Source organism: Hoplias malabaricus, chromosome 5, assembly GCF_029633855.1.
Source record: "Hoplias malabaricus isolate fHopMal1 chromosome 5, fHopMal1.hap1, whole genome shotgun sequence".
NCBI lineage: Eukaryota > Metazoa > Chordata > Actinopteri > Characiformes > Erythrinidae > Hoplias > Hoplias malabaricus.
In genome coordinates this window covers 53,840,313-53,864,809 of record NC_089804.1, presented here as the reverse complement: position 1 = coordinate 53,864,809, position 24,497 = coordinate 53,840,313, and the positions used below count along the sequence as shown (strand labels likewise).

Here is a 24,497-nt window from a genome sequence, read left to right as displayed (position 1 = left end):
CACACGAGAAGAAAACATGTCTCAAAACTATCATATAACAGAATCTTTTACATAATACCATTCTGTGCAGGGGTTTTTCTAGGCATAATATTCTTCATGTCTGTTTCCTGTCACCACTACTACGGTAAACAACTATGACTCTGTAACTTTCTCTAGAAGGGACAATTTTCATATCAAATAGCAATGAATGACTGTTTACATCTTAACTCTCTTATTATTCAGGAAATAAATATAATAATTGAATAATGTGGAATTCCCCTTTAAGAGGTCGGATAAGACCATCCCAATAAAAAAGCACAAAAAGGAGGTACAAGTAGGGAACCCTGAGAAGCAAGGCAAATGAGCAATTTCGACCAATCAAAAAGTTGAAGGGCGTGTCCGAGGCGAAGTTGTGATTTCCTGGTTGCGCTGCTGTTGTGGTATATGAGCGCTCTCGGTAGTAAGTCATTTATTTCGTGATTTTACTTGCTTTTAAAATCTCGCTTTGAAATTAAACAACATTTCAAGGTACAGTTTCAGCGTTGATGTATGTGTATGAGTGTAATTAAATTGTGTTACTAGCCTTTTCTTGGGTTTACAGCCTTAGCGTATGTTGCTAAGCTAACTAGTGACGTAGCATACAGTAACAATTCATTACGTGAGGTTATAACATTTACTGCATTTTCAGTGCGCGGAACACGTAGCAAGCTTTAAGTACAGTTTACATAGAAATATACACTTTACACTATACGTGTGTAAATCTATACTGATCTATGACTTCTACGTAAATGTATCTTCTATCTAAAACTAAGCTTTTAAGCTCTGTTTAATATAAATGGCCACAAATCATTTACATCAGACATTGGTAGTTACCTGTGTATTTAAATGGGTTTGTACTTTCTCAGTTTTTTCATAAAGAAAACAACTTGGACTCTGCTAAGATACATTTGTGAGGAAAGTAATTGTTTGTAACTCAGTAACATTTTAATGAAAACATTTTGTTCTTGCATATTCAGGGACTTAATTACATCATATTATGCACGTTTCAGAACTAATATATTATTGGAGAGACACGTGCCTTTAAAGTGCTTTTATTATTTTAGGCAAGTTTGTTCTGATAGAATTAATGAATGAATGAAATAAACAAACAAACAAACAAACATGCTGTTGTGGTAAATATAAATCAGGGGGTTACGAGTACTTTGGAATTCCACTGTCACTGAACACAGCCTGCCTCTGCATTAAGAAAAGCCACCTGAAATTGATATAAAAAGAATTAAGCCATAAATTAATAACGTATTTGAGTTAAGCTAATCTCATATGTCAAAAAAAAAAAAAACAGTGGAAGAGTGTCCTGTGGTCTCAGTGTCAAATATGAAAGGGATTATCCGGACAATTGCAAATGTCAGCATCTCTAATTGTCTGGGGGTGGATCAGTGCCCAAGGCATGGGTGACTTGCATAGCTGTGAGGGCACCATTTAATATGGAAACATTTGTTGGGATTTTAGGAAGACAAGATATAATCGTCCTTCATTAGACCCACAGTTGGGAAATTTAAAGTGTTACATCAGTAAAGCACTCAGTAATTAAAAGAGGTAACAAAGGAAAATCTTAGTAATTACTATTGTCTGTAAGTACTTATCCCGTTCGGGGTCGCGGTGGGTCTGGAATCTACCCGGAGTCACTGGGTGCAAGGTGGGAACGCACTCTGGAGGGGACACCAGTCCTTCACAGTGCGACACACAATCATATATTCACCCACACACTCGCACCAATGTGTGTTTCCCTTCACAGATTTTTTGGTGAAGTCCATTGCCATTTTAGCACAGCGATGCTACTCCATTCTGCACATGCTACAAAACTGTGGCTTCACTGGCCTTCCTGCAGTTCAGATATGTCTTCTATGGCATGGCATGAAGAATCAGAGATGATCAACCATGGACAGTTGAAAAATTTAAGACTTTGTAGAACCACTGAAGAAATGAAGGTGCAGGGAAAATAAAAAGAGCTTTATCAAGTTTGATCTGTCACTATTAGCATTTAGTTGTGTCCACATTTCTTTGAACTCGGAAACGACACCAGAGTTTCTCATGTAAGAGGAACCCAAACAGCTGCATCTGATAAGACCATGGCCGAAAGGGCAGGGACTCCACTCTCTGTGACACAATATTTGAAATGTCATTGCAAACTGAAACGGAGAACTCTAACGTTTTTTTTAATAACTATGACATAAGTATGAAAGATAAGATCTGCTTGAGTTATACACTCAGTCTCTCCCCCCTTTCCTCTTTCAGCTCTTTCAAGATGAATGTGGGCGTTGCTCACAGCGAGGTGAACCCCAACACCCGAGTCATGAATAGCAGAGGAATCTGGCTGACGTACCTGCTGCTCACCATCGTGTTACACATCGTCTTGCTGAGCATCCCTTTCTTCAGCGTGGGACTAGTGTGGACCTTAACAAATGTGATTCACAATCTGGTCAGTGAGTGCACATTTATTTTGAAGGTCACACCTAATAGAGATGGAGTGAAGATTATATTTTAGCTTTCCAGTTTTTCTAGCTGCTACACATTGGCCACTTCATCAGAAACAAATGCTGTTTTCTCAAGTTACAGAATTAGAGAATTAGCTGTCCTCACTTTTTCTGGGTGGGTAGTTTGGCTCTCCCTCTCTTTCATCGCTGAGCACAGTGATAGCCAACGTGGGCGTCTGTTAGCTGATGTAAGTGTTGTACACTTACATGTTGAGTTCCAGTGATGTTATGGTAATGACTGGGGGAATCCTAGCTAATCAGTGAGAAAACAAACAGCAAAGAGAAACTAGGCAACCCTAGTTTAGTCAGACTACCATTAGCCATATAGCCATTGTCACAAAGGTGTTTCTGGCATTTCAAAAAGAGGAAAGCCCAAAACACGTACCCTTGTCATTGGAAGGTCTGGAGAATCTGTGGTGCTTCATATCAACGTCTTTGTTTACATGTGGTTTACATGGAGGGCACGACTAATAACTGCAGAAGTGAAAAAAGCACAAAGTTTTGTTCATAATAAATTACACTGGCTTCTGTGTTTTTCTTGTTCATTTTAATTCAAAATAAATACTAGATGATCTACCACCAAAGAAGATGATGTTGACTTTAAGATTGATTTAATTAATTAAAGTAACTGAATTACAATTACTTATTTACTGGTTAGATTAAAACACGTGAAGTTTAATGTGGGTTGGCGCAGCAGGTAGTGTCGCAGTCACACAGCTCCAGGGACCTGGAGGTTGTGGCTTTGATTCCCACTCCGGGTGACTGTTTGTGAGGAGTGTGGTGTGTTCTCCCTGTGTCTGCGTGGGTTTCCTCCGAGTGACTGTGTGAGGAGTGTGGTGTGTTCTCCCTGTGTCTGCGTGGGTTTCCTCCGGGTGACTGTCTGTGAGGAGTGTGGTGTGTTCTCCCTTTGTCTGCGTGGGTTTCCTCCGGGTGACTGTCTGTGAGGAGTGTGGTGTGTTCTCCCTGTGTCTGCGTGGGTTTCCTCCAGGTGACTGTCTGTGAGGAGTGTGGTGTGTTCTCCGTGTGTCTGCATGAGTTTCCTCCGGGTGCTCCAGTTTCCTTCCACAGTCCAAAAACACACGTTGGTAGGTTGATTGGTGACTCAAAAGTGTCCGTGTGGGTGAATGTGTGTCGCCCTGTGAAGGACTGGCTCCCCCTCCAGGGTGTATTCTCGCCTCGTGCCCAATGATTCCAGGTAGGCTCTGGACACACCGCGATCCTGAACTGGATAAGTGGTTACAGATAATGAATGAATGAAAGTTTAATGTGGCTGTGCGCAGCTATATGGAGTTTTATAAACACACCAACGCCACAAAATGCCTCCCCACCACTAAGACACACACTCGTGAAACAAGACTTATTCAGCAGTCCTCCTCTCTCTGTGAGATATAATACTGTGTAAATGTTGCTGAGTTCTGAGACGTCCTGCTGAGCTTGTGAACTAACCAACGCCAAACCAAGGCTCTGGCTAATGCGCGTGGTGTTGCGCCAAACACAGCCCCTGAAACACACACAAACCGAGAGTGTTTCTGTCTTACTACCTATTATTCACCCACAGCGCTGAAGAACCTACCGTTCTTTGGTTCCAACTGGGAACCCTTTTTTTTCTGTTTCGTGAACCAGTTTGTTGGTGGAAACGTGCCAAACTGACTGTTGACTAGATACTCCCTACAATTTCATTATGAAACCTGCTGCTTGTACAAACTAGCACTGGAGAAGGAATGATGCATGGGATGTTTAATCTGGGGAGATTATAGTCATATATACATATTGGATAATAATGACTTGCAAATTCTTTACCTGCATAGTGCAATGCATAGAACAGGTGTGCCACACCTGGCTTCTTCCAGACCACAGCTCTGCAGAGATGAGTTCATCCCTGTTTAATTTACCGGCCTTGCTAATTAGCTAATAAATAGAAATCAGTTGTGTTTAATGAGGAGTTTAATTTCATGGAATTTTAGATGAAGACCTTGTATACAAAATACGATGAGTATATACATTTGTGACTTTTGCTTCTGCCTATTTATCGTTTTAGGCAATGTATGTGTTCCTTCACACAGTGAAGGGCACTCCGTTTGAGACACCTGACCAGGGTAAAGCTCGGTTGCTTACTCACTGGGAACAAATGGACTATGGTATCCAGTTCACGTCATCAAGAAAATTCCTCACCATTTCACCCATTGTGCTGTGAGTTACATCTTTGCACACCTTTCCTGTTTTTGTTATTATTGTGTTATTATACTTCTAATTATAGTGTTCTTTCAGGGTTATACTGTTTATGAGCTGTAGCTGGGTTAATAATTCTATCACTTTTGTTCTCTTCTAGGTACATTCTTGCCAGCTTTTACACCAAATATGACCCAACTCATTTCCTAATCAACACAGGCTCCCTGCTCACTGTCCTCCTCCCAAAGCTGCCTCAGTTCCATGGAGTGCGTCTGTTTGGGATCAATAAATACTGAGGCAACACTCAAGAGGCTCGAAAAAATGAAGAGGATAAATGAACTCTTTAGCCTGACCTCAGACATTGACCAAACAGTCTGTCAGTCTGAAGCGAACTGATGTTTTACACTGTATCAAAGAGAGTTTGTGGTAACATTCTGGGATTAGATTTCATTTCCAGGAATTTCAGTGGGTATGCATTCCAAACTCTGAATCTACTCCAAATATAGATTAAATTAATGACTGCTAACAAATCTCACTGCAGGCAGTGTTCCTTTTAAGTAGTTTAAGGTAATACAATATATAATCCTGATTCCATCTCTTCTTTGTTGAGTTCTAAAAAGATGCCTGGACCCAGTACCATTCTCTCTCTCTCCAACAAAAGACATGATAGAATCACATTAGCCATTTCAGTTGACTATGGGGTGCATTTATGAATTAGTAATACAATTATCGCAGAAGAGAAATTCGAACAGTTCTTCGAAACATCTACATACGTCAGTGGTTAAGATGAACATCATTCGGACAGGAGTGCACGATCTGAAACCACTGCTATTTTTGATAAATTTTGCAACCCACTTGCACGTCTGCATCATGGAAATTGTGTAGGATTGATTGTCCGTGACGTGCAAAACAATGCCTCATTCGCCAGGCAAAATAATCCCAACCGTTTACTGCAATAACAGGCTGTGGGTGAGATTTTGAGACATAAATCCTTTAGATGCTTGGTTCCTATCACAACTATGAAATATTCTCGAGAAGTTCTTCCAGAACCTGACATTTACCATCAAACTCCTCTGAATGACTAATGACCACTTTATCTTAACAATTTAATTCGGCAGAAATGTTTTAATATCTGTGAAATTCCCCTTTTTTATATCAATCTCGCATTCACTCCTGTAAGACACGTGGATATTCTAGTTTCAGATGCTTTAGCCCCTTTATTTTCTATATTGTTTTAAGTATTATTATAATTATTGCTTTGTCCAAACGTTAGGTGCCTACTTACTTGAACACTTGGTGGATCTGTTCTTCCATTCATAAAACTGTAAAGAGTAGCACTTTGTAACAGGAAAGTGAAGCCGTTAGAGTACACATTGTTTTTATGAGACTGTTTTGTAGATATTGGTTATTTCAGAAAAGATCTGTAAGTTATATCTCCATATTTTCCACAAGTTTACTGCCATATTAGTGCTTTGTTTTAGGTATGAATGATATTTAACCTTATTTCTGTTGGTAAAAGCATTGTCCTCATTCTCTACACCACACCATATTCTACCTTGTTATTATTGCCCCAGTAGATTCTCTTTTGTGTTTATTTCAGTTTTTTTTTGGACTTTACAGGATATATTCCCTATTTTGGATTTGATCCCAGACATGCTTATTTACTCACTATATTTCCATGTATTTTCACTTACTAATAATGAGCTGCTGCAGATGCTGTAATGTTATTATTCAATCATGAAACTCCATTTCTATTCTTTCTTTCTCTTAGGCACATAGCAAGAAAGATTGTATATAGCACTGAAAAAGGTTTCCTTGATTAGTACCAACTGTGGAACCATTTTGGTGTTATTTTTATTTTCAGAGAAGAGATTTAGTTTTTGAATTGCCATGATTACATGTAGAACCACTGCCTTTTCTAGAGAACCTACTTAAGACCCTTTGTGGGGTCTGGGTTAATGGTTTTAGTGTAGGTCAACTGAAATGTACAGATTTTTCATTATGCATTCTTTTGTTATCATTTGTTTCCTTTGCAGGGAAATTGGGCCATTAATTACGCAATAAAAACTTGAAAGACATCTTAACACTGGCTACAATGCGTTAATCTTATTCATAGTCAGTCTGGAATGTATCAGTAAATAGACACAAAATATATTTTATTCTGTAACAGTTTTTTCGGGGTTAGCACATAAAGTATACTTTATTCTATAACGATCCAGAAACTTTACCAAACCCAGGGGTTCTCGTTTCCAGTCTTGGTCCACAATATTATTATTATATTAATATCAACTCATTAACTAACCAGATCTTGTCAGGTGTGTAGAGATGGAAAAAAACATCTTCTACAGTATCATCTACAGAGTATGGGTTACAAAGAGTGACTTGTAATCTCATACCCACAAATACAGCGAGAGATTACATTCATATAGTCCTTTGGTGATTAAAAAAAGGAAAAATACTATAAAATATCATTTGAAACTAACCAATTTTAATCCTTTATTGTTTGGTCTCTTTAGCATTTGGCCTTTGGTTTGGGCATCTTCCATTTTGCTTTGTACATGTTCCACTTGGCAATCAAAAAGTCCTAAAATGAACCTGTTTATTTCAGCCTAGTTCTTTGTGCAGTTCTAGTCCATGAGCAATTTCTACAAACATTTAAAAATGAAACTAAAAACCCAAGACACAATGCCCTCTAATGACAAAATTAAAACAGTTTTAAATATTTTGCAAATTTATTGAAAAGAAAACACTTAAATATTGCATTGACGTGTTTCCAGACCATTTACTTAATACTCGGTGGAAGCGCCTTTGGCACCTTTTGACCTTCTTGATGTTTTGCATACCTGGATTTGGGATTTTCAGCCATTTTTTCTGCCAACCTTCAAGCTCTGTCAGGTTGGGGACCACTGGTTGACTGCTATTTTCAGGACACTTCAGAGCTATTGCATTGGGTTCAAGAGTTGCCCCTTGACTGTACGCTTAGAGTCATTATCTTGTTGAAAGGTGAACCTCTGACCCAGTCTGACGTCCCAAATGCCCTGAATTTAAGTTTTTATTAAGACAATCTTTGTACATTTTGCTCCGTTCAGCTTTCCCCTCAACCTTGCCCAGTCTTCCTGTCCCAGCCACTGAAAAACATATTGATAAACACTTAGAGTCAAAGCCAAAAAGTTCAGTTGTGGTTTCATCAGGCCAGAAAATCTTGTTTCTCACAGTGTGAGAGTCCTTTAGGTGTTTTTCCTGCAACCTCCAGCCAGGCTTTCATGTGTCTTTCACTGAGGAGAGGCTTCTGTCTGGCAACTTTACCACAATGCCCAGACTGTGCTGCAGTGATGGTTGACCTTCTAGAGGTTTCTCCCAGCTGCACAGAGGACCTTTAGAGCACAGCGATTGGGTTCTTAGTGACTTCTCTTACGAAGGCCATATCCCTCTCATATACACAGGTGTGTGCATTTCCAAATCATGTTCACTCAACTGAATTTACCACAGGTAGACTCCAGTTAAACCGGTTAAAACCATAACAAAACTGGATTATTCCAGTTACAGATGCAGAGTGCTTAGTAAAATGGGAATCCTCTCGACTCACAGTGATCCCTAAGGTGAGGGGGCGTTATCAGGAGGAAACCCAACAAACGCCCACCACTTACACAGGACAGCTCTGTAGTAGCTGTGTGGGAGAACACAGATATGCTCCTGGATTACCTGTGTCAGCCCACCTGTGTGTCGCCAGGGGAAAACCAGGCCTTTTACATGCTGCCCACACAGGGGATAGCCCCAAATCGGCCTGAGCGACTAGTTGTAGGGGAATCCCCCCTCTCTCTGTGGACATTGGCTATGGCTTTTGTGTCTACCAAGCACGGCTGGGGGCAGGCGAGTGTGCTTTTCAGGGAAGAACATGACCAGAGGAAAATGAGTCCCCTCCGGCCTACCACATTTGCCTAGCGTGTGCAACAGTATCTGTTCATCAGGGAACTACATGCAAATGGCCCGCCATCTCAGTCCAGTGGACAACTGAAGAACCCTGGCAGTCGGCATTAAAGTGCAAAAGTCAACCTGTTGATTTCTCATTTGCATCCTGCATTGAGCCAGTAATGATGCTCACAAGGAAGTGTGCTTCACCAGATGCCAATACTCCTGAATCTCAGCTGACAGGAAAACAAAAGCAAAAGCTGAGTGACATTCACGGGGCACTCAAGTGGAACATAAAAGAGACCGTGTGCAGCATTTCTATTTTCTGATCGTTCCTGAACAACAGGACATAAAGTAGCAGCAGAAGGTCACCATCGCCACAGCATTTGAATAGAGTGTAGGGTTCGAGGAGGTGGGCCACCAAAGACAGTTTTAAGGGGAACTGAGGTAAAGTCTGCTGACTTTATCTGCTATGGGGAAAAGAAGTTTTTGTAAGTGGTTTGCTTACTGCACAGCTCAGCAGTGTTCTAGCACAGAGGGACTCGCTCGAAGGAAAGAAGTGGAAGTTCGATAAGGCTCCTAGAAGAATTCACAAATATGTGAAAGCACCAAAAGCTAAAATGGGGAAATTAAACAAAAAAGCCCATTATCACCAACTCCAGACAGTTCCTCAAAAGCATACGTACAGATGTCCACACCAGCTATCTTTGACTTGTTCTCCGCTCAGCACTTTTGGGAAATTCAGTTCACATGGCTCTTTAACAACAATTTAAGAAAAAAACAAAACAAAAACAAAACAAAAAAAACATCAATTACCTGCTGATGCACAGGAGCACTGCATATGACCAAAAAGCAGAAAAGTCTCATAGTGATGCGGTTTACGCAAACCAGACCTAATCACAGATTACACTGAAATGTCAGTGGTGATTCACCTCAGAGAAGTTCTTTTAGTTGTTGGTGTCTCAGAGGTGAATCACCCTTTAGTTAATTTGAAGGATTTCAAAACAGAATTTCCTTGATTAGATGAATAGTTTTCTCTTTCTGTTATGATGATGAGTTATTATTGTGACATATGTCCTGATAAATATAAAACTCCCAGTAGGTTACGAGGACTGAATAACTGATGCATCATTTAAATGTCAGGTTTAGACCAATTCTAGCGAGCCGGTAAACAACAGCGTACAGTTACAAAATAACTGTTGAGAAGATTTCTTATAGTCCTTTCTAAATTATACTTTACAGCCTGTTTTTTCAAAGATCCTCTAGTGTTTATTTTTTGGTGCAGTGTGTTCTATGCTAATGCTATGATATATTATTCATGTATGGAAATATTTGCATTTTTAAGCTAAGGATTCAGTTGATGAATGTGGCAATTTTTAACTGTTATATCACAAGAGAAAAAAAGGACTCAGTGCCTTTTGTCACCTGCTTTCCAGCACTTAACAACTTTGGGGGGGCGGGGAGGTCTTGTGAAGCTGTGAAAAACTGCAGCTGCAGTTTGTTTTTCAGCCCTAGAACAGTCCATGATCTGTACAAAACCATCTTAAAATGTCAGAAACAGCAGTGACTGGCAAGATATTGTGGCCCCACGGTTTGTAAATTGTATTGTTTGTTGCTGTAGAAGACAAATTCAAGATGAAGTAACTTAGTATGGGAGCTCAGTATGGAACAGATTTCATAGTTTTCATAGAAGACAAATACTGTTTACACGGTTAGTGTTAATGTGTCACTGTCACACAGCTCCAGGGTCCTTACAGACAATAAATTAATGCTAGAACGAATGAATGTTGTTGTAGTTTTTACCACACTGCCTGCTTTTTCAGGTAACTTGCTGCCACCTAGTGCTCAGCCATGTCAGTCAGAAACTGGAGACTTTGTATTTCAGCCTGCAAATATACTAAGGAAAAAAAATACAAATGCATACAAATATATGTGTATCCATTATATATTTTTTAAATTTTCTTTTATAAAAAAATACATTTATGACTTACTGTTTAGAATTCAACTTGTAAATAAAGGTTCCCCAATTACCAACTTTAAAAAAACTACACAAACAACACACAAAAGTAGGCTATTCCTAAATCGTTGCAAAAATAATATATATTAAATAACACAACACAAACCGTACAATGGAACCAAATACAACAGAATTCCAGGAGCCTCTCTAGGGATGGGGATGATGTTCAGAAGTTTCTGACAATGGAAATGTGTTCACTCGTATTTACAGACCATTACTTTGAAAGGGAAAAACAAACCAGGGGGGGTGGGGTTTTCAACAAGTTTCTAGTCAGAACCACAGTACGTCCAAGTCTCTGGGCTAATCTAGAGTCTGTGACCTTAGCCTAAAGTTGTGTTATAGCAGGTCTATGGCTTCATTTGTTGTTTAGTCATAAACGGTCCTCACATTCATGAGTCGCCTTCACATTCCTGATCACTTATTTGACAGAGCAAATGGTCAGTTTCAACCGCATCTTCTACGCCTCCTCTTCACTCAATTCTTTCTTTTTGTGTTGTTCACTGGTGAACTGATGCTAGGTTTCTCATCTTCCTCTGTCTCCCAGCCTCCCTCCTCCTCCTCATCTTCCTCGTCCGTGGCAAACAGGTCGTCCTCCAAAAATGACCCTCCTAAGCCATACTCCTGAGCATGGACTGATACTTCGTTGGAAATCAGATGAGGCGAGCCCTCAATGAAGTCAGCAAACCTGAGCACATGGTCAAAGGGTATTAAAGGGGAAGGAAATAAAAATGTAAAACAGACTATTCCCATTTAAAAATCTGATTCATATTCTCGCAAGTTGTAAGATTCTCGGTATATGAATGTACAATCATACATGTATTTGTTTATGTCTCATGAGGCTTTAACCATGCACAGTACATGCACACATTACCATTACAAATGCAGGGACTAATACATTGTTCACCAGTTCATTTAAAGATTTTTTTAATGGCAACTTTCACTTTTAATACTATAAAACAGTTACCATAAAATGAGAAATGATATTTGAAATTTACATTTTTTTTGTTCACCTCATACAGGGGTCAGAAACCTTTACCACTCAAAGAGCCATTTGGACCCATTTCACACAGTAAAGAAAACACTGGGAGCCACAAAACACTGCGCATAACAGGGTTTTTTGCCTTTGTGCTGTGTATAAACAAACTGTACTGTGTTACATTTATGAAATCAATGAACTGCAGAGAAAATGAAATAACATTTCTGCATGCAACAAAACATTTTTAACTCCGAAAAAAAAGACGTTGTGTTGACGGTTAAGTAAAATACTCAATGTCTATTTGAGTCCTTGTAGAAATGGAAAAAAACGCTGAACTTAAATTATCCACTGGCAGCAAATAAAAATGCTGTCCTCTCTCTGCGTGCCATCATTGTTTTACTGGCGCCGTGCAGTCAGCGGTCAAAAAGTTCAAGGAACCGCACACTGGCGGGTGCCGCCCATTGGAAGTTGTGAGGTGTGTTAAGAGTGACAAAATATTTTAAATATTAACATATTTTAGATGTTACAAGATCGCCATAATCTTCATAGAATTACATTTTGAAAATGAACGAACCAAAATAAAATACATTTTAATTAAATACTCATTAATTATTTTCAAAAGCTGAGCCGCATCAGAGGGATCAAAGAGCCGTGGGTTGCCGACCCCTGACCTAACAGACCAAATGATAAAATTACAACCACTTTTTAGACTTGTCTTACCTCTTGGGGGACTGCAGTCTAGACACAGTTTTCCATGTGTTAAAATCAGGACTGCTGCAATACTTCCTCAGTTCTTCCAAAGCTTTCTGGGTCTCCACTTCTCCCTGTTTCTGATACTCCTCCTCTGTCAGCATGCACCTTGGCTCTGGCTTCCAGTACAACTTCGACTTCAGCTTCCTTTAAAACATAAGCACATAGCCACACAAAATTACATCAACGAACTGTAATGATCTGTTCAGATTGCTGCCAGTAGCAACAAATCAATAGAAGTAATCAAAAGCCTTTTCCATTCAGAGCGAAAAATGTTTTGGAGATACAGAGGTTGGTTCAAACAGTGACAATTCACGTGTTTGTACTATAGCAGACCCAGAACTGCTTGTAAAAGGAGAAGCCAAACTGTGTATTTCAGTAAGATACTTACTGAAAAAGGGTTAATGCCAAGGTCACAGGGTACTCCAGGTTCTTAGAGCAGAAAGCAGCCACTATGATTGCCAGTGCCACCTGCTGAACCTGAATCCCAGCATATACCAGCAAGAGGCCAAATAACTGCAGTGTCCAAGACAGGATGTTTATACTCCGCTGCTCCACCAGAGGACCGTGACGGTAACAAACGGCAAAACTGATGAAGCCTACAACTGCCACATAGGCTACAGAGAAAAACATTTGTTCTTTATTCAACTGAATTCGAAAGAAATATTCAAACAAAAAACTACAAAATGGAGATGTCTTTGAGACGACTTCCAATTTGTTGTCACTATTTGAGGGAACTAGAAATCTATTACATTAGATGTGCTGGGTTTACCTAGTGCTAGATGCCAGTGCTCTTTGAGGATGAGCTGCAGATTTTTGATTACAAGTTGGATTATGTACAAAGAGAACGACCAGCCTCCCATCAGCAGCACATAGAATGAGCTTTTCTGGAAAGAAAGGGAAATAAAAACATGTAATTGGAAAAAGAATTTTGGATGAATTTGAAAATGAACGCACATTTAGACTCTCACCTTGGGCAAGAATCGTCCCAAGATGAAGATCAGGATGATGAGGGAGGCTACCATCCCTGTGCTCATTCCTGCTGAGTAATAGAAGACCTGACTCCTTAAAATAATAAACAAAAATCAGGAACAACCAATATATTAGAAAATGGAAAGCGAATCATTCATCAATTATAATTCAAATGTGGAAATTAGATTTTCTAGGATACACAAAAATAAATTATTACCTACTGAGCGTATCAGCAAAAAAGTACAGCAGGACTCCAGACAGAAACACGAAGAACATGTAGATGTCAAATTCTACATGAGATTAAAAAAAATATTGAATGATCACCATACGATGGTAAATTGTGTGTAAGCAATAAATTGGGCTAAAGGTAGAATGGTGCAAGTCCAAAACTTCCAACCACCACTCAGACTTTACTGCACTGCATTTGGATTTACAGCAAAGAGAGCAACTGAGTGCTCCATGAATACTGCCGTTAATTATTTACTTTGTACAACTTTGTTCTCTACAAGATGCCAAAGACACACTGTGCTTGTCACTCAGACATAACTCTATGCAGAAATGATAACAACAACATCTTATGTACCTTACAATTAAACTGGCCTATCAATTAGTGGAAAACGCAATCATATAAACTTTAGCTAATATCAAACACAGGTAACAAGTTATATGTCTTCTTTTAAAAGTTAACCTTACTATAATGAGATATTCTGAGAGCAGTAAACATTTCAGACTCACTCCGACTTGGCTTCACTGTGTAGAGCGTCCTTGAATCTGAAGGGTCCACACGGAAGCATGTCTTTTCGCTGAAGAGGCTGACACTCACACTGGTTTCATTGGTCCTCTCACGGATAAAGTGCTGCACCAGGGACCAGATGCTAAAGTGTTCGAGCTCCTGGAGCTCCTCCTCATCCTTTACAACGGTAACCTTTAGCTCCTTGGAACTCCACACTTGCACCTGCACATTACACAAGAGAGTCATCTTGCCATGTCACAGCTGACACAACCAGCAGTGTATTTTGCAGAGCTGGATTACTAAATTTGCTGAATGAAGAAATTTTCATGATAAAAGAGCTGTTCATCCTCAAACTCAGTGGCTTTATTGAAACAAAGTATAGATAAATCCATAGGAAGTCTATACTTATAAGACTGTCATTCACAGCTGCTGAGTTACAGGTAGTCACAGGTGGTCTTACCTGGATTCTCACCCAGGTCTCTTTCCATCCAGGAAAAGGGACTGGATTGATGTAGCAGAAATGCTGTGCTTCACGAATTTTGACTTCTTGTCCATCTTTAACATCGATTGTGTTACGTGTGGCACCTACATGCAGTACAAAGTGTGCTTACAAATCAACATCAGGTGTAACAATACATCATGACATTGAGGCATCTCCGTACAAAACATTGTGATGATTAATGAAGAAAAGCCCACTCCGTAAGTGTCAGAATTCAGAAACAGTAGCTCATCTATTGCTGCACATGAGCGATCACTGGATGCTGTCCACAGGATGCTGCTGTGTGGATTTTTGTTTGGTCAACTATTTCCAGTCCAGTAGAGGCACTGAAGGTTTTAAAACTCCAGCAGCACTGCTGTATCTGATCCACTTGTACCAGCAAAACACACACCACCAGCAGATCAGTGTCACTGCTGTGCAGAACAATCCACCACCCAAATAATAGGCTACCTGCCCTGTAGGGGTCCTGACCATTGAAGAACATGGTGAAAGGGGGCTAAGGAAATATGCAGGCAACGGATAGGTTACAGTCTCCAATAATAGCAATATAAAATGTTCCTGTATGGTCAGTGGAGCTGATAAAATGGACAGTGAGTGTAGATTTAAGGAGGCGGTCCTTGTAATCAGTGTAAAAGCGAATATATGTCTGTAATTATATATTTTACCATTGTAGGGGCACTACTGGTTCATTACTGGGTGTTTTATATATGCTAAGTAATGGGAACCTTTTAAACATGTATACCGCGATATTATTCCGTATCGTCTAAAGGTATCGAATATCATGTTGTTATGTTATGGTCATACCGTCCACCTGTAAAGTAAGTTCGTAAACCAACTGCTGGGTCTAAACGACACTCATTTACAGAGTACTAATCCTTGTAGTATATGCCATTCTTTCAGAGTTATTATTCAGCTTGTTTACCCGTTGTATTTACACGGCTAAATGAACTCATCTCTAACATATTTAAGCTCAAACCCCTACGGTCAGAGAAACAAAGCGCAGCTCCACCTCCCCTCAGCTCTAAAAACCAACCGCCACTCAACTGACAAAACCAGAGGTATCAGTACAATGTTTTACCTGACGTGTGCTGGCAAAGCTGAAGGAGAAACAGAAGAGAAACCGCATTAAATCCTGTCCTAACGCTTAGAAAATTAAACTTCGCTTTTGATTTCATGAATCCCGCCATGATACTGTGCTTCTCTTGTTGTGAAACATTGAAACACCGTCCGGAGCCACAGCGCCATCTTCAGCACCGTAGCTCCGAACAGTCTTTCTAATTTTTATTCAAATTTAAAATGGCCTCCTTGTTTCTACGTCCGCTACCCATTTTATCAGCTCTGCTGAACATATATGTATAATTTGTAGCTTAATTACAGCCTGTGTCTGTGTTTCTGGATATTGTGATTAACTTTACCTTGTTCTCCAGTATGCAGGGCCCCTCACAGAGAAGTTATGATTTGGGTGGGGCAGACACTGTAGTAATGGTGTGTTATTAGTAACGGTTATTAAAACTTGCACAGATCTGAACAAGGAGTAATGATGTCTGTTATTTCTGGGCTTCTCTTGGACTACGGTGTTCAGTGAGGCATTTTTAGCTAAATCACAGTATTTGAAGTTTGAATATTTGAATTATGTTATGTTAATATTCTTTATTTTAATGATATTTATCTGAAATGTTATATTTGTATGTCATTTGATAAAGTTGTGAGGTAATGTAATATTAGTAGTTTAAACATTTAGATTAAATAATGATAATAAATCTGAATTAAAAAATTCAGCCCCATAATCCCAAATCTTAAAAATACAGATCTCAAAAACACAATTCCTGCCAAAGGTCAGTCCTCTGGGTTTCAAAAAAATCAAGTGATTGTGATGTTTGATTTTGATTAAGTTTTCATTTGTGAAATCCTCGCTCTAAGTTTAACTCTAAATATGAGCTAACGTGACATTCTGGCGGTGTGTGTTGCACTGATACAAGTGGATCAGATACAGCAGTGCGCCTGAAGTTTTAAACACCTCATTGTCATTGCTGCAGTGATGTCAATAAATCACAGGGCACATTCTCTCAGGTTCAAAAATATATTTATTAACCACAGAGGTGGAAAATTTCAGATGCAAAAAAAAAATAAAAAAAAATTAACAAACATTCAGCAGCCAACTGGTTACTGGTTACATAGCAAACATGTGAAAACACAACCTTGCATTTGTCAGTCTCTATTTTTACAAAGCTACTTAAAAGGAAAATATAAAATATACCCACTTACAGTGAATTAATATTCAAGTCAGCAGTGTCTTTGGTAGAAAATATACAGGTGACACTGTAGTGCCGCATGCCTTATTTTACATTGGACACCACTTAATTCCTTTTATGGCATTTGACACTCAGTTCACCCATATTACGAAGAGAGGCTGGTGTAGTGTTATGACTGTTATCCAAGGACTCATTAGGACTCAGTTCTTTGCTTCAGCTGGGATTTGAACCCCAGTCTGCCCTGTGGAGGGCAGCAATGGTACACCACCCACCAATTGACTGTAGATTGAATTATCACAGTACTAAGTGCATATCACAGTATGTAGCCCTACTAGTGCCACATTTATTTACAAATTGACAAAAATAAAAAAATCATGAATACAATTATTTCTTTCCAGTTTACCAGGACAAACAGTATAGTTTTCCAACAACAATGCAGGTAATTATTGGTTTTTAAATATAGTTAAATACATACTCAGAAATCAATACTGAAACATAATTGATCATAGTAATCATAAACATTTATATCTTTCAGGCAGTTTGAGCAGTAAAAGTGTTCCTTGCATAATGTAATAGGGATTCAGTCCAGAACTATAGCCCTGACCATCAAAGCTGACCCAGACGTTCTACCCTGCGCCGCACTTCCTGTTTTCTTCTTTTCCTGTCCAGAGCCTTCCTGTCTTTAATGCAGCAGCTCCAGATCAGATTAGAAACAAATGTAGGCTATATTCTAAATCTCAGCTGGACAAACATACAACACACCTTCATTCACTTTACACAAGCCCTTTGTCTCTAAACAACATTAATCCATGTTTAAAGGGGTATTCCACTTAATTTTCAATGCTTTGTTCAGAATGGTGATGATAGGAGCCATCTGATAGGTTTAATGAAAGATTTAAGTTTTTTTTTTTAAATGACATTTAAACATAGTTGTTACACACTATGATAATGAGTGTATTATCTATTGAGCGAGGGTTTGTTTTGTTTAAGGAAGTGTTATTAAAATACATGTACATATTAATTGTATTGTATATTGTATAAAAACACTCGGATAACTAGTAGATTCACTGTTCCCTTTGGATTATTAATAAAATTACAATTTTTCCTATCACCACCTTATTCAATCCACTCGGGTTTACATTTCAAACATTGAATTACACACAAAAACAGATGGAATTCCCCCTCAAACCCACAGGACTGGGGGAAAGCTACATTCATTAAAGAGTGAGGAATGTTATTTTCTGTTTATTCGACCCAAATACACTGGTAAGACATTGCAAAATATATATTGCATCAGTACAATTTTGTCTTCATTTACGTAACTTGTGTGATCAAATATTTTACATGAAAAATATATACATGAATCAAGCCTAAAATGATTTTGTTCCTTTTTTTAAATATAATTTTAAAAATAAGAATATCCTAGCAACCTAGGTAGCAGATTGTTCATTCATTCATTCATTCATGATCTGTAAGCGCTTATCCAATTCAGGGTCGCGGGGGTCCAGAGCCTACCTGGAATTATTGGGCGCAAGGCGGGAATACACCCTGGAGGGGGCGCCAGTCCTTCACAGGGCAACACAGACACACACACACATTCACTCACACACTCACACCTACGGACACTTTTGAGTCACCAATCCACCTACCAACGTGTTTGGTAGCAGATTGTGTTTAAGAAAAATGAGCAGAATTATGTGCCATATCAAATATCATCTGCCTGATTTTGATATGGCACATAAACAAAGAAGTTACAGAAGAATGTGATGTTGTCAACTGTGGTCCATCACAAGGCTGTACAAAGGCACAGTCTGAAACACAGTAAGAGAAGATTAAAAGTCTTATCAGAGCACTGACAGAAGTGATACCTTAGTGAAATCATCTTAAATATAGTCAGTATATCAAACATTTCTCATTAAGACATTTTTGGAATATACTAATATTATTCTTAATATATTAATCATTCTAAACATGTTTACTATTTTGCTCATTTTATTTCGTGGGTGTGTCTTAATCCACTGGCAGATGAATACGCAGAGATGTGTGGACATTTGTGCTTTTTCCAATAAATATTGCTTAAAACGAACCAAATTATCTGCCATTGTAATAAGACATATTCTACAGGTAAAATCAAACAAACAGAATGTTCTAGAAAAACACTGAATAACCTTAAAATATTAGTAATGTCATTATAAGAAAATTGTTAGATACACTGACTAAAGTTCAGATGTTTTGACTTAATAAGAGATGTTTTGCCGTGAACCCTCCACAGTCCTCTGTGATAGTGAAAGCATGTCGTCTCCTCAGCTCTTGGAGCGTTTGACTCTGATCTCTGGGACAAAAGTAGCAGCTGCTGTATGAGGGCTGGAGTAACCAACTGTGAAGTTCTGAAGACCAAACATCAGACACTTCCAGCTGTAGCGCAGAGCCTTCCCCACATTCTACAGACAGAAGGAGAAACACTGATAATTAGTAAAACTGATTACCATCAATGACACCCTTCATTGTTATGCACACTGGACTGAATAAGTAAATAAATAAAGAAAAATATGATTGGTATAATGTCACAGATGGCACTAAACCTTGTATGTCTATGTTTTCAAGCTTTACTTTTAACAGAATTTATATTATCAGTTGAGTAAATATAAAGATCAGTGTGAAGAATCACCCAATCAAAATGCTTCAATATTAAATAACACTTGCAATGAAATGTCTTTATATTATCATCCATTCATGTTAAGTTTTGGAGATACAAGGTTTTGTCCCAATAACATGCATAATTTACACCGTGTACTATGCATTATGATTATGATCCTTATTTACAGAATCTCATGGAAGCACACAGTCATACACTGGAATAAACTTTATAAAACATGCAAGAAATCATTCACACACACTTTTCATTTTCTGTAAATGCTTTATCCTCTTCAGGGATGTGGTGGAAGGCAGGAACACACACCTGACAGGGCACTGGTTCACAGGGCACCAGTGTGTGTTATTGGACTGTGGGAGTAAATTGCAGCACCCAGAGGAAACCCACACAGACATGGGGACAACACAGTTAACTCCTCACAAACAGTGACCTAAGTCAGGGTTTGAACTCACAAGCCCAGGACCCGGGAGCTGTGGGACAACAACAGTACATGTTGTGCCATTGTGCTCCCCTCACATATAGGAATTTCATGCTAAATTTGTGGATTCATGCATTTCCCAAAAAGAAAACTTGATTGTAGTTGTGAGCTTAATATATGTAACTGCTATTTATATAGTGAAAGAAAAAAAAAAAGGTTTATCCAAAGCCTCAGAAATGCTGTTAAAAATTAATCTCAGGACTATTTCCAAACACAACATTTATACAGTTAATGTACAAGCCTTCACCAGTACACCTTTGTCCCCCCTCGTCTAACAAAACAATAAACAGGACGCAGAAAAACATTCTGGACAGACATTTCCGCATATTCACAATGGTCAATCTGCAGGGGGTTTACAGACAGCCCTTCCTACTCTGAGGATCCAAAATAAACCTTCCCTGCTGCACACAGTCAGCGGCCATCTTGTATTACATCAAATCCAATCAATTTTACTCGTATAGCGCTTTTTACGACTGATGATGTCACAAAGCAGCGCCACAGAATTCTGGAAAAACAGAGATGTCATACAACAACTGTCTAAAATCCACAGTAACGTTTCAAAAACATATCTGAAATAACTAGTAAAATCTGACAAATACTGCATGAAGATTTTGCACTGTTTATCTAAGAACAGCAGACAAAAGACAACAAAACAAACAAACAAAGCAAAACAAGAAATATAAATAAACAAACATAAGCATCAACCCTCAATGACCTTTTAATACAATCCTCCCCTTTATGATAATTAAAGTCTAAAGTATTTATGGGTTGTCTGACTTGCTAACACTAACATTAATTATCAGGTTTTATGCTGTATTTTGCTTGAAGTATCCACCTCAAAGCCCTTTTTTCATAGTTTTCAAGATACACAACTAAAAGTGGGTTTTGTACGTTTTTAATCTAGTAAATTTCAGTCTTCATTCACTGTGGCACCGCTGTATACTGTTACTGTTACTGATACATAGCTGTTCACTAAATTACAGGCAGTATAAACTTCCCCTCAGGGGTAAAGCAGGTCTTAAAGTTCAATTTTGTACCTTCAAAGTGTGATACATGGTCTCCTCCAGACGATAATTTGAATATATATATGTTCTACTAATAGAATGGTTTTGATAATAATTTAATTCAACTAATATACATAGAAATATGGTACAATTATTTTCCTGAATAAACTATAATAATATGTAATGAAGCAGTTTGTGATTTTTAACTGAGTATTACTGAGTAAAGCAGTGAGTAAACAGTGAGTCCTCAGAACAAAAACAAGACTGCACACTCCCACTATCTGTATCACAATTTACAGCCTGATTATTTATTTGCTTAAAAAGCACAAAAACATCATAAAAATGCCATAAACCCAATGTAACCTGGGCCTGAATGTGTGTAGTTAGCCAAACAGAGAGCACTAAGCCTGATTACACCGTGAGGCTAGGTCACTTCCTTGTCTTCGTTATCTACCACAGTGGAATGGAACTGACACAAATACACGAGTAAAGCCCAGGAAACAGCATTTACATTCACAAAGCCATGGGAGTGTACAATTCCAGGAATAGATTCACCTCATCTTTCAAGTCCTTATCAAAGCTCATCATACTTCAGTACTTTAGAATAAAACATAAAAGACATTAAAATATAATACAGACCTCTGTGGAACAGTCTTTAATAAATATTTATGATTCTGAAGAAATGTAAAGTTGAAAAGTCAAATAGAGATTAAATATATGACTCTTCAGTGTAGAGTTCTAAGAAAAATCCTTCTATACTGAAGTGCATTGTGGGAAATGTGTTATAGAATTCGACTTTTACGCAATATGGAGGTTTACTGAACTTTACGAATGATATTTAATTTATTACAGAACTTTCTACTGAAAGAACCTTTAGGGCACAAAAAAGTGGTTCCATGTCATTGTACCAAAGGACCTTTTAGACACTTTTGTACGAATTAAAATTTGTGAATGGTAACAAACAGAGTGTGATTGATTTCGGTTTCCATCTCATTCAGCCTTGGCTGGTTTAGTAAATGAGTAAAGCAGCAGTAGGCCAGAATGCCTGATGAATGATGTGTAATCTGAACTAGGCATAGATAGATACCAGTGTCCTGGTCAGTGTCAAAGAGGAGACAGGGCACTATACCTAGTCTACAGCGCTGGGTGATTCAGTTTAGCGCTGTGTGACTGCTTTGGGATTAGAGAGCTGTCCCATTGAGTGGCTCTCTCACTGTGAACACTGTATTAGCTCCAGACAAAGTCTCTGTGCTTTAATGGGCTTAGTCTGCATCTTTCAGCTCAGACAGATGATCCAGACATGGCCCAGGATGAAGAAAACTCTGTGCTGTGAAAAGAAAGTGCCATCTGATGCACTGGAAACAACACTGTCTGACACTTTAGAATTAAAATTAAATATAAATTAAGTTTAAATTATTCAAATAATGATAATAATAAAAAATACAAAAAAAACCAAACAAACATTAACTTGGTCCAATGCTAAGATGACATGTCCCTAGATATGGCAAGAAGGTGAATCTGTTTTTCTTTCAGTGGATGATTTACAACACAGTCTCACATGCCATAAACGTGTGCAGACTGTTGCACAGACTGTTTTACAAGAAGTGGACAAAATAATAGAAAAACCCAACAATATATGAATGTCTCTCCATTTTGCTACATTCGGCAGTGACCATTTTGATGCAGTTAACTCGTGTAAATTTTAAATCAATTAATATTTATATAAATATTTGAATACTAACTGTACCACTACTTTAATTAAACACTAAAAGTCAAGCAATGGTTCATCCCTGATTATATTTCCTTTTTTCTGAATACATTTTTACAGTCTGCTACCTGTTCAACTAATTAGAAACACCTTTCTTGTACTTCCACTCTCTGGCCACTTTACAGAAAAAATGTACCATAAAAGGCCAATATACAATTCCTGTCCAGCAGTGACACTGACATGGTACTTTGTGTGTGCATTCAACACTGTTATGTTGAGAGTGGTCCACTGCCATAAACCTCATGCAAGCAATGCTAATAAAAAAATGGAAATATGTGGCTGATATATGGCTTTTCAGTCATAAACACTTAAATAAACAGGCTACAGTTTGGAGCAAAACAGAGCGATAAGTCACTTCTAATAAAGCTGCAGCTTGATCAGACATTTATCAGTGGTTATGTTACATTTGTAATTGATTTAAAAGCAGGAATCATAAGAAATTGACAATGAATCAGAGCTGTATTTGTATCAAAGCCTACTTACCCCCTGCCTGAGTGCAGGCATTAATTAAAATGCTACAAATGCAGAACCTGAAATAGAGCAGTGACTTGGCTTAGTTAATTTGTAACAGATAGTGGGTTTTAGGACAATGCCTACTGTTAAACAGTCACGGTACTGAATTAAAATGGGCTATTTTAACCCCTAAGAAGTTTGCATACACTGTCATAACATCATTTTATTTACATTAAGAAACACTTGCCTTTTTGTATTTCTTGTACTTCTCTTTCCTCTTTGCCTTTTTCTCTTCCTTTGCTTTTTGTCTGCCTTCATTCTCCTCCAGAGGAACATAGTTCTTTTGTAAGAAGGCGAAGTGCACTTCTTTTGCTTGCTTCCTTTTGGCCACGTACTCATTGTCTGCAGTTGACGCTCCTGAGTCAACTTGTCTTTCGTATCCTCCACCACTGCCACTCCAGCCTTCGTTTATCGTCTCCAGACCCACAAAAAGGCCAACCTGTGGCAGCTGAACATCGAGAAAAGATGTAGGCTTCATTGCTGCTCTGCAGTCGCTCCTGTTCTGGAGCTTCTTGCCTGACACTGGTCAACTTTTGTTCCCAGGGGTTGGACTTCTGAAATGGGAAGGGCTTATTGGATCAGATCCACACAAATAGCCTTTACGCCAATGGATTCCAAAGTAGTTTGTGCTTGTGTAGGCTGTTGTCAAAAAGGTTAATGGGTCACTGTCTCTATAGTGACAGACTGTAGCTTTTGTTAATCAACATATGTGACTCCACTGTGGTGATGCCCTCTTTAAGTTACTTACTACCTCTTACATTCACAACTGTATTATATTAAAATACATCTCTGTGCAATAATACACTTGAGGTTGAGCTTTTCCATGACATACAACGTAACCTCAGGTGTATAGGGCACTGTAGCAGTCCAATAATTAAATTAGTTTCTAAATGATAATAACCAGAACTAATCAGTGGGATAATACAGTGGGATATGGTCATGCGTATCGTATTATTACTATCATTGTTAATGGGATGATGTCCTAATGCCTTTATTCAATCATGTGTAATGCAGTATGTAGAAGGATAATATTAGAATGTGGCTGATGAAACATAAGATGGAATTTTTCCAAGTGGAACTAGATTTAATCATCATCGACACTGAGAGGTTTGTAGCATCTTTCAAAGGAAAGTAAACCACAGATTTATTTTCACTCTGGGCTTATTTTCCACTGCCTCATATGATCCATCACGGATTTCCTTATTATGTAAGAACTCACAGGCATATGAAATTGGCAAAAACATATTAATAACAATAGAACAGCAATATGTTTATGAATATGCAGGCAATT

General features: G+C 38.5%; 2 protein-coding genes across 3 annotated transcripts; one reads left to right on the top strand and one right to left on the bottom strand.

Annotated features, from left to right (window-relative positions):
* The first annotated feature begins 346 nt into the window (after positions 1-346).
* On the top strand, positions 347-6,756 carry ormdl2 (ORMDL sphingolipid biosynthesis regulator 2). Of its 2 annotated transcripts, none has more exons than XM_066673208.1 (4): positions 347-439; positions 2,275-2,458; positions 4,552-4,703; positions 4,843-6,756. In XM_066673208.1, exons 2-4 carry the CDS (start codon positions 2,285-2,287, stop codon positions 4,976-4,978), a joined length of 462 nt encoding a protein of 153 aa, XP_066529305.1. In that variant the 5' UTR covers positions 347-439; positions 2,275-2,284; the 3' UTR covers positions 4,979-6,756. The 2 variants fall into 2 exon arrangements, with proteins under 2 accessions (XP_066529305.1, XP_066529306.1); XM_066673209.1 differs by having other exon boundaries at positions 423-507.
* A 3,824-nt stretch (positions 6,757-10,580) lies between these two features.
* Positions 10,581-15,799, bottom strand: nemp1 (nuclear envelope integral membrane protein 1). The gene is made up of 9 exons (XM_066672060.1): positions 15,617-15,799; positions 14,500-14,624; positions 14,042-14,261; positions 13,524-13,596; positions 13,306-13,399; positions 13,107-13,221; positions 12,726-12,951; positions 12,305-12,481; positions 10,581-11,293 (listed from the first exon to the last, which is right to left on the bottom strand). The coding sequence occupies exons 1-9, from the start codon at positions 15,723-15,725 to the stop codon at positions 11,083-11,085; spliced, it is 1,350 nt and encodes a 449-aa protein (XP_066528157.1). The 5' UTR covers positions 15,726-15,799; the 3' UTR covers positions 10,581-11,082.
* Between the last annotated feature and the right edge of the window lie 8,698 nt (positions 15,800-24,497).

Bases quoted from the DNA above. Each gene is read 5' to 3' on its own strand.
- nemp1 (XM_066672060.1), bottom strand. From the start codon at position 15,725: ATGGCGGGATTCATGAAATCAAAAGCGAAGTTTAATTTTCTAAGCGTT. The intron at 13,597-14,041 runs GTGAGTCTGAAA...AATCTCATGTAG, and splicing joins CACAGTGAAGCCAAGTCGGA to AATTTGACATCTACATGTTC. The intron at 13,400-13,523 runs GTAATAATTTAT...TATTATTTTAAG, and splicing joins TTTGCTGATACGCTCAGTAG to GAGTCAGGTCTTCTATTACT.
- ormdl2 (XM_066673208.1), top strand. From the start codon at position 2,285: ATGAATGTGGGCGTTGCTCACAGCGAGGTGAACCCCAACACCCGAGTC. The intron at 2,459-4,551 runs GTCAGTGAGTGC...TTATCGTTTTAG, and splicing joins CAAATGTGATTCACAATCTG to GCAATGTATGTGTTCCTTCA. The intron at 4,704-4,842 runs GTGAGTTACATC...GTTCTCTTCTAG, and splicing joins ACCATTTCACCCATTGTGCT to GTACATTCTTGCCAGCTTTT.